Genomic DNA, 10,730 nt, shown 5'->3' with positions numbered 1-10,730 from the left:
AGACTCCACTGTACTCGACAGTAACCATATCTAACCATTTAATTTTGTACCACCAAAACATCCTATCTCACCAATCAACCAACTCTCTGCCATCAACATCCTTGCTGCCATAGCAACAACTGTGGCATTAGTCTTGGCCACCGTGCCTCTACCATTGCTCATCGAATCATTCAGTGTCTACTAGGGCAATGTTGCAAGCGTCACAAATTGTGGAGACAATTCCAGCAAAAAAGACTCAACCGAGTACATATATGACGTGCCAAAAGGTTGGAAAGATTACCTAGTCTCTAAAGTGGAGAAGGGCACCAACTACACTAACATTGAATTTTACGACCCCAAGAAGAGAAGCAACATGAGTACCTCACTTTCCTCATGGACATCCCACGCAGGCATTCCACGAGGTTGTGCTAAACGAGCTTCCTTGTCAAATGTCGGCCTTCAAGAGGTCTCTCCTTCAGCAACAACGGATGTTTGGAAGAGCAAACATACAAGAAGGGATATCATCACTTCATGTATGAGATAGATGACAAGCACCGATGCACGTAGTTTACCACCCATCACTTGTTAGATGGCAAACACCGCTCATTCCTTAATGAGGTGCACTTTTGAAAGTGTAAAGAAAGTGAAAATAAAAATAAAAGTAAAAATGAATTACTTTTTTATGTTAGTGTACACAACGAAAAGTAGAGAGAAAGAGAGAGGGGGCAAGATGAGAGGGTGTGAGCGAGAGAGCAACGAGTAAAAATGAAATCATAGGGTCAAGAGAAGGATTTTACTTTCACTTGTTTATCATAAGAACAAGTAGAAGTCAAATATCTAGGTAATTCATTATCACTGGCTTGTAAAAATGCACAATAACACATTTTACCTAGTGAAAAGTTAATTTATTTTAATTTTCAAAGTGTTTAACATGCTCTGAAAGTGAATTCATTTTTGTTGGGTAAAACGTGTTAGTGTGCATTTTTATGGGCGAGTGAAAGTGAATTACTTAGATATTTCACTTTCACTCATTGGTCTCTCCCTCACACCTTCCCTTTCCTTTTTTATACTTTTCACTGCGCACATTAATACGATAAAATAATTCACTTTCACTTTCCACTGCACTTTTAGAATGCACTAACTCCCTTGTTAAAATTTTCTCCCCCTTTTCTCTTTTAATGTTTTTTTTTCTCCTCTCGGAATTCCATTTAAAAGCTTATAATGTACATAAAAACTGGCATCCTTTCCTATTTTCTTTCTCTCAATAATCCTTTTGTGCTTAAATAATGGAAGCTGACTTCCTCTACTGGTTTTTTCTCTTTTATTTTTATTTTTATGACCAATGGAAAGTCATTTTCCTCCATTTTCTTTCACATTTTCTCCATTGTTAGCTCCCAAGTGTATTTGCCTTTTGGTAAGTCCATTGTTCTAAAAAATAATAAAATTGGCCTAAGAAAGTGTTATACGCCTGAGGTTAAGTACTTATACCTTCCGCTCCTAACAGACCGGTTTTTTGGGTAGTATTAACTAGGTGTTTAACATTTGGTATCAGATTGGGTTCCCACGTCATGAGCCCTGGACACAGTAGCCGTAAGGGATTATGGGATCTTGACCCCGCACCCGTCGTTAAGTGTTAAGCCTCCGTGGATGTCAGCTCACGAAGGTGGGGTGTACTGTTATAGTCCTGGGGTTAAGTACTTATGCTTTCCGCTCCTAACATACCGGTCTTTTGGGTAGTATTGGCTAAGTGCTTAACAAAGAGGGATTTGTCTAGTAAGAGGACCTCCTAATAAGGAGAAAAATCACTTAGGGGGTTTAGTGCATTTTGAAAGTAAATCACAAGAAACATAAAGTGAATATGTTTTTTAGGTGATCTACTTTTCATAAAGATTTTATAGAAAATGCAGTGAAATGAAGTTTTTGTGTTAGTGAAACCTCATGGAAAGTGTCAAAATAATTCATTAATAAAACAAATTTTATATGAAATAACTCAAAAAACACAATTGAAAATTTGTGGGTCCTGGGCACGAACAGTCTCCAATCCACCTTTCGTTAAGTTCACGTCCGCTGTATAAATTTTGGGACCACCTTTTCGCTTGCAGGTACTCATCCGAGTTCCGACAGGACCGATACTTCCCCAAGCACTAACGGACCTGCTTTCAGAGCATGTGAAGAGAGAACACGAATTGGAAATGCGAACTTGGGTGAAGGTCTATAATTCGAGCATATGGAGCGCATCGAGTCAGAGATCCGTCGCGTTCTTCAGGATCATCACAAGATCAGCTCCAATGTTCGTAGCGAGGAGGCGAAGATTGATGGGTTGAATAAGGAGATCAAGCTATTGGAGGAGGGAAATCGAGTCTCGGATGCAGATGAGTTGGATCGACAGCGGATGCAGAATCTGCTTAGTTACCAGTCTACACTGATAGCCAGGGCCGCATCGAGGACTGACCTGCTTCGGGCTCTTCATGAAGATCTTTTGGTTCTTTTCTTACGCAGAAAACAGCTTCGACAAGCGGGTATTTTTCTCTTTTACGCATTATTTGGATAAGTTATTGAATTGGGTCTTTTGTTCTGACCCGAGTGGCACGAAGTTTTGGTCTATGACTGGTTGAGCACATAATAGGAAATTTATTAGAAACTACAAATCCTGTGAACCAAGCTCATCTTCTAGAGGTCTTATCCGACATTTTGGCTTCTTTCCTTGCCCGTCTCTTAATTCGTTTAAGCTGGTCATCCTCTTTACAGGACAACAAGTGGTCGTGTTGTAATTAATAATCGCGGACTTGTCAATCGTTTGACCACTTAACTCCATTTAATTGCACAAGAATTTTTCATGTTTTGGCATTTTTTGCTGGACGCCTACGTGGTTGGAGAAGCTCTCTTTCTAATGCAAAGCTGGAAATGCTTCTCACGTTTTAGTAGTTGTTGTTGGACGACGGCATGGTGAGGACTTCTTTTAATTGCCAATTCTTGTTGCTGTCACAGTGTATATTGAGAAATTTTGACAAGACTTGGTGGGATGATGCCTGAATGCTGGGTTTTGATTGAGTATGACTAATTTATACATTGACTTTTCTTTTTAATTCGAACTTCTCACCAGTCTATTTTTGTCATCGTGATACTGTTAGAAAAAACTGTTCACCGAGGCTTCACTTTGTTCAGACCTCGGTGGCAATTTTATGAAATCAGATCTCTCGATGTCATCAGCTTGTCTCTTTAACACATCTACCCCTTCTGCTTTTTATACAATTGGTCAAGTGCAGTTGAACTCACATATGATTTTATTTTTGTAATGAATGTTACTTTCAAGGAAAACAGAATGTGGTGATAAGTGTCTACTTTTATACTTTCTAAAGTTCAGGCCTCCTTCTATAGCCAGCACTAATTTGGTCAGTAATATGATGCAGATGGTGTGGTTGGGTCAGGTGGGGATGCCATGCCTAATATTTCTCTTAGCTCTGGCTTATCCAGTGGAGATGATGATAATCAAAAATTTCGAAATGATGACCCAATGCCTGGATCCATGGATATTGTGAGGATAAGTGACGACCATGACAACTTGGAGGAGGTGACTACAGAACAAGAGCAATTACCCATGAGTCTAAAAATGCTCCAAATCAATATGAATGAATCTGCATGCTTGACTCCAGAGGCTGGAAACGAGTATGGTGATCTCCATTATAAAAGCAATATCTTGGATAATATAGCCATGGGCATCTTGGATCCAAATGCCAATGTAGACAACATTTTTAAAGAAGCAATGGAAAGTTCCACCTTTACTTGTGCTGACGCCCCAGGTGACATTGTTGTTTGTTCTCAGACCCCTGCCTGACACTATTGTTTTAGATCTGTTGTTTTGTTATCCACTATTCCTGGGATATTTCTGCACATAATGGATTTCATCTATGCTGGTATAGGTACCAAAAAAATGCCTAAGAAAATAGGGCGTGGCACTCATCGTAATTTAGCTAGACGTTTGACTGTGGATTTTGATGATCTTGGAAATCCAACTGGTCCTAATGCTTGTGCTTTTAAAAGATCAATTAATTCATATGTATGCCATTTTCTTCCGGTGCGATTTAAGCAAATTGGGGATGTCCCAGTAGAAGACTATAAATCTGTACTGAACGTATTAACAGTAGGTACCTTGAATTTTCTCTGTGGGTATTCATTTCAAAGTCGGAGTCTCAGTGAGGATTTGTATCAGTATAATTTTTTGTATTGACTCTATATATCCTTGTCTTGCAGGAGAGATATAATTTTGATCTAAATAGAAGCTATACTCGGAAAAAAATCTCGTCTTGTTACAGACAACACAAATATAAGCTTCTAGTTCAAGTCAAGAAGGACCTTGAGAGAGGTATTGAACCCCAGAAGCCATCGTATGTGAAAAAGGAAGATTGGGACGCTTTTGTGGCGAAGACTAGGGATGAAGAGTTTGATGTAAGTTTTTATATACTTTACACTTTTAAACTGTATCAGGATACTAGATCTTGGACATTCCATATGGTATGTTAAAATTTGATGCAACAGAAAATTAGTAAGAAGAATAAGGCAAGCAGGAGTCAGCAGAGTGCACTTCACAGGAAAGTCCTTTCTTCATCTTCTCTTCATAAAAGAAAGCCTGTAAGTGGTGCAATAACAACCTGTTCAAAACAATTATCCATTCTTTACTTTTCTTGAATTTAAAAGAAATCTAATTTCCCAAAGTATTATAATTTATGTAGGAAGAATCAGAACAAGGCGCAGTGGATGACAGTATCTGGGCAAAGGTGCATAAACCCAAGCGAGGTGCTTTCCTGCATGCCTTCTATAAGTATTTCACATCAATTTTTTGTCTCAAGTTTTTTAGATCTTCATATTCATATTGTAAGAATGCATTTGGCAAGGGAGAGGATTCTATTCTGTGCTTTCATTGTAGCTGGTGCTTGTATGTTTCTCCCCATCTCAGTTCTATGTATGTAATACTTTGGTGGCTTTTTAGATGGGATGCAAAGTCATATATGGAAGGTAAAATAGATTTTTGCCTTTAATCAGTGATTGGCTAAGCAATGTCCTCTCACTGAAGTTATCTTCAAGTCATAATTTCCGTACATAATGATCAGAACTTATACACTTTGCTATTTTGTTTCCTTTTATCTAATTGGAGACAGCAAAAGCAGCACGATAAGCATGTTTTTGCTCATTTCTTTTTCTTTTCTCGGTGCTTCTATTGACCAGATTTCTTTAGGTGAAAAGACCTAAAACATGCTTATACTTGTGTAATATCTACCTCCTTCAGATATATATTTTCTCAAATTTTCAGCTGATATCATGTGAATATCTGAATCAGCAGCACGATTTTGGCTTTTCTGTCCTCAATCTGAATGTATTTACATCCGATTTTGGATCTAAATTGTTCAATAAAATAATTTGTTCAATCTTTCAACATCTGTTTGGCTAGTGGAGATCCATCTTTTACTTTTTTTGCACGAAATCTCTTCATTAGGAGCTACTCCAAACATAGCCCTAATTTACAAAGGGGTATTTTGGTTGAAGAAACGATCTGTCTTGTAAGAATACACAAGCATCTACTGTTCTTGTTTGGGAAATAATAAACACACTCATTACTAGATCTGGAATATTTAGCAGCTATCGGTTAAATGTGTGTGTTTATAGCATTCCGTATCACATATTTCCAATTTTTTTTCTTTTTATTAATTTTCTCTTTCTGGACTTGGACTTCTCTAAAGCTGAGGCAGTTTTTCAATACTCTTAAAATTTATCACGTCAGAATTCAGAGAGAGTCCTCCTCTCTGAAGAATTGAAAATTTAGTGTTTGTTTTATAGTTCAGTTTCTTTTCGTTCCATGGTTGGTGAGTGGGCCAGTTTCACTTTTGAGGTACATGACAAGGCCTTTGCCCCACAAGTTCTACTGTAATTCTTTCAGCTGGCTTTACTGTGAATATGGAAACTGCCACTTTGAGTATTGAAAGGATTCCGGCTGAAATGGCAAAATGTTTCTCTTCTTGTTCTGTGCTCAGAGTTGTACTGATTAAGAAATACCTTGGCTTTGTTTAAATGAATAAAAATGGGCAGAAAGTAGAAAACGTGTTGCTTGACAAAAATTTGGATGTTCGTGATTCTCGCTAACTATTTTTGTGGAGGATGTTATACTTTATTTTAAATGTTTAAATTGTTGGTTGCATCAGGCCGTCCTAAGAAGTTATTGATGGAAAATGATGATAATCCTAATGTAAGTGTTTTTTATTCCTGATGACATTTAAATAACACTTTGCAGTTAAGTAAAAGGCCTGTCATTTTCCACATTCTTGAACTCGTGTGGAACTTTATATTTGCACCACCCTTTCAGCTCTCCAACTTAACTGTCTGAGCCAAAACCTTATCTTTCAGCAACTAGTGATACCCAGTTGATAATTTTCCTTTTATATGTCAATAAAAATAAAAACAAAAACTTTTTCTGTTGATTTGCAAGGAGATTTCTGAGTTCTGACTGTTATTTTTATCTTATCTTTATTTTAAGCAGGTTCTGGATAGTACAAGTCTTGACGTTGCCCAAGAGGTTGTTTATTAACAGGTTTCAATCAATCAATCGTGATTTTCTTGATTAAAAAAAATAGATCTTGTTGGATTGTGAAAATTAAAATCATTATGTTTCTTCCATATCAGTGGAAATTAAAGCCATTAAATTTCTTCTATAACCAACATATAGTGTTTAAAAGTTGTAACTCATCAAAGTGTTAATCGTTGAAACAAACTATTTATAGCCCTTTTGAGTCTGGATCTGATTAAAGGTGCCACTAGCATCTAGGCAAACCAGCTAATGGATTAAGAGGATTTCATAAACAGGTATTACTTAAATTTATTAGCTTTTATGTAGGTGGTATTGGAACTTTGATACAAAAGTTTCAGGACCAGAAGAACACATACAAAACAGCATGTTCTGAGTAAATAACAAAAACAAAAGGAGAGCACTTTTATCTTTTCTTTTTTTGAAAATGAAGATTCCTATTTCGTATCAGCCTCTTCCTTTTTCTTCTCATTTTGAGTTACATTCTATAGTAACTCGGTTCCCTCTTCCCTCAGGACATATAGATTCTATAGTTAATTCAGCTCAGTTCAGTTCAGTTCAGTTCCCTCCTCCCATTGCATTGGATGAAATCTGTCTCAATAGCCCTAGGAATTGAGACATCATATTTCCATGAGAACACTAATGTTAAGAAGACAAATCTTAGTTACCTAAAGGAGATTAGATTTATCAAGCAGCTGTTAAAGTCATCTTCTATTCTTACCAAGACAACTATGAGTTTACCTGTGATTCAAGATTATTTGCTGTGCTTTATATTCTCTAAACAGCAGGAACGAAATAGAGATTGCCCATATATGACATCCAGCCATCTTTTCTGAAAAATGATGAGAAGTTGTTGAATTTCTGGAAATGTAAAAAAATTCATTGACTTAATGTAAGTTGAGTACATGAGCTTCTATTTATAATAGAGAAAACAAGTAAAATCCAATTATAATTAAATTGCCCCTGTCCCAGTAACACCCAAAGTTAAATACCAAAAGATAAGTCCTAGAACAATTGAACATTAATATTAGATTAATATAACTAAAACACCTTTAACTAAGACTCTTCCGTGAGACCTCCCGTGAGACTCCTGTAAGACTCCACCATTTCTGGCTCTATGAGACTTCTTATTATGAGAATCATGTAAGACTCTTCCATATCTATTCTTCAACAGAAGTTATTCAGGATATGAAGCCATAGGTTTGTAAAAGAGGGTGACCTAGCTGTGGAAGATAGTCGTCTACTAACTTTGATTGTCCTCCTATTTCATAGAAAAATGGAAATCGATGTTCATTGGAGACATTATAAGGCTACCCATTGCCTCCTTTTTACATTTAATTCTTTACTTAAGAAACCTTCAAGTCTGACATTGAATAATAGAAATTTCATAAACAAAGAAACCTTTAATTTTAATTTTTAATTTATTTTTAAAATTTATTTTTATTCATTCATTTAGTTTTGGGTAAGCTGTTTGGAAATTTATTTATTTATTTTAAATTCTAATTGAGGGACTGACTACAAATAGAGGACAACAAAATTGACATGGATGGAGGTGGTGGGGCATGACTTAAAAGAAGGCCAGCCTAGCAAACAAATGATAAAGTGGGATGGGTGAGGATCCATAAAGCCAAGTCCAACATAATAGGGCAAAAGGCTACAATGATGTTGATGGAGATGAAGATGATCATAATTATAATTTTTTTAAAATTTTCTCTTTTTTTTTCTGAAAAAGGACTCGTTAATGTTATATTTTATTTTTATATGATGCCATTTGTTGTTTTGTTCGGTTCCTTTGTGAGATCTAGAGCCATTGATTACCTTCTGCCTGTCGCTGATATCTTCAGTTTGCAGTGATGATTCTTATTGTCAAGAAAAACTTGTTTCTTCCAGCTGTGCTACCGAGCTGTAGCATTAAGAGGTTTGATACACGGGTGCATAGGCAGGGAGTGTACATGACAGCAGCCACCTTTGATGAGAGGAGAGATGGGGAATGGGAGAAGCAAGCATGGCCTATTGTGGGTTTGGTGGCCATCATTGGTTAAGGAAGCTGGAGATGTGAGGAAACCCAGGCTAGAGATCCTAATAGGTCAAGTAGACCATAGTTGATAATTTAGGAGGACAAGTGATGAATTTATCCGGTCCTTGTAAAGATTTTGATTTTGTTACAAAACTGATTTATTCTTTCTAAACAATAACCCAAAAATAAGGCCTGTCTTAGTCTATCCTATTACTTGAAGCACTAATTTGAAAAAGACTGTGTGTGGGTCTTTTTTCTCGCGTTTCATCTATTTACTTCTTACTTGATTGTCTGTCTCCCTGTGGTTTTTTCATGAATTACTATTGATTTTACCAACTATTTTTTTCTTTGTGGCAGTTGTATGTGTTTTTTTTTTTTTTTTTTTTTTTTTCATGAAAACAGTTGTATGTGTTGTTCCCTTTAGGTTTTGATGAAAACTTGGAAATTGTTGGTATTTGGTTATGTACATCAGGTTTTTGGAGCGGATCGGCCCATAAAAGGTTTCCCACACCTTGATGCAGGTCAATTTGACTACTGGTAATTTCCTTTTCCTGATCTTCCATCAAGTCCAAGATCTTGCAGTATTAGAGATAGTACCTTCAATAATGTTTTTCATAGAAGAGAAACTTGTGGGAGTTTTCTAGTTAATGTTTTGAAGTCATAACCATTCAAGACCGAAAATTTCTTAATACCTCTTATATCTTGGTGACATTTCCCAAGGAATGCCAATCATATTGTAAAATCATTGGCTTGTTTTGGAGTTTCCAGATAACACCTTGTTGTTAGAGTCTATATATATCCTTTGAGTTGTTGTTGTTGTTTTATATCGTATTTTTTTTGCATAATTGTTTCTTTAGTGTTCCCCTTTGGTCTTGTTTTTAATTATGTATTTTTCTCTTTTTAATAAGTAAAATTTAATTATGTATTTTTCTCTTTTTAATAAGTAAAATGCGAACTTCATAAGTAAACTTGCATGATTTATCAACCTCTGAGTGGATGCTTTTCTTTTTCTCTCTCATATGCTTTTTCTATATTTTCCAATCTCTGATGTGATGACATGCAACAAATTATATTTTCATATGCTATTTAAGTAAAATATTTACCTGCAGCTACAAGTGTTAGTTAAGATTTAAGAATTTTCTTTTGTTCGTATTCTTGTTTTCAGAAAATAAAAAGATAAGAAGTTTATCCAAAAGAAAAAAAGTAACAGTAAGCCATACTTCATCATTATCTGATTACGTCAATATATCAATTTATGTAGTTGGACGAGTGCAGACACTTGATCGGGATGAGGACTTGAGCAAGAGCTATGGGATAGCATGCCTCAGGTGAAGTACTGTTCTCATCAGGTCAGGTGTGGGTTACTCCTCACCTGATCTGAAATTATTTTAGAGTAGGAGATTCTTTAATACATTATCATGCTTAGCAATTGTAGCATAGTTCAGAGAGCTATTCCCATGTTATCAGTCTTTTCGGACTAATTTTTAATACAAAAAATTTCACAATGAAAAAAAAGAAGAAAATCCTTTCTCACTCTCTGTTGTTATCAGTCTGGGCACAGCTACTGGAATAGTTAGAGAATGGAGTATTGAATATGAAATTTTGTTGGTTCTTTCTATTCTGCCAATTGCTAAATCTCGTTTTCCATCCATAATCAATCACAAATGTTCCTTGGACAATCTAGAAAACAAGCATGAGCTTAAAAGTGTACAAATCTTTCAGAGGGAAGCTCCTGAGAATATTGATTTACTTTTGTTGTACTGATCTTTCATGGTTCCGGGAAATTCATGGCTGAAAGGGGTCTGATGGGTTATCCCTTTTGACTATTCTGACATGGTTCAGGCATGAATGTCCAGGGTCAGGTTGTTCCTGTATTTTGTTCAATGTTCGAGTGCTGTATCCACGGGTAATGCCACGTTCAAGTACAAGTTCAAGTTAAGATGAATGTGTATATGTGATGGGTATATTTATACAAAAGGTACATCAGCTACGAGACTGCTCTATGGCTTTTGTTCGGAAAAATGTAGCAAATGTAAAGATTTGTATGCCATTTCAAGTGATTTGGTTTAGCTTGGGTTAGATTTGATGTATTTTTCCTTGTTTACAACCTCGTAACTCGATTTTATTTTGTCATGATTGATCCAATATGAAAAATCATTT

General features: G+C 36.1%; 1 protein-coding gene across 2 annotated transcripts; it reads left to right on the top strand.

The window, feature by feature from the left end:
- Positions 1-2,102: 2,102 nt before the first annotated feature.
- On the top strand, positions 2,103-10,660 carry LOC137937743 (uncharacterized). Of its 2 annotated transcripts, XM_068782898.1 has the most exons (11): positions 2,103-2,498; positions 3,390-3,779; positions 3,900-4,120; positions 4,231-4,425; positions 4,516-4,608; positions 4,710-4,773; positions 6,174-6,217; positions 6,509-6,544; positions 9,043-9,107; positions 9,832-9,898; positions 10,427-10,660. In XM_068782898.1, the coding sequence occupies exons 1-10, from the start codon at positions 2,207-2,209 to the stop codon at positions 9,851-9,853; spliced, it is 1,422 nt and encodes a 473-aa protein (XP_068638999.1). In that variant the 5' UTR covers positions 2,103-2,206; the 3' UTR covers positions 9,854-9,898; positions 10,427-10,660. The 2 variants fall into 2 exon arrangements, 1 of the variants encoding a protein (XP_068638999.1); XR_011109646.1 differs by lacking the exon at positions 10,427-10,660 and having other exon boundaries at positions 6,509-6,559; positions 9,832-9,854.
- Positions 10,661-10,730: the final 70 nt, after the last annotated feature.

The sequence above is a fragment of the Aristolochia californica genome, unplaced genomic scaffold, assembly GCF_029961685.1.
Source record: "Aristolochia californica isolate CCGP_79_NKW_82.1479 unplaced genomic scaffold, dmAriCali1.0.hap1 SCAF_7, whole genome shotgun sequence".
Lineage (NCBI taxonomy): Eukaryota > Viridiplantae > Streptophyta > Magnoliopsida > Piperales > Aristolochiaceae > Aristolochia > Aristolochia californica.
The sequence above is the reverse complement of the archived record's forward strand: the minus strand, read 5'-3'. Positions and strand labels throughout refer to the sequence as shown.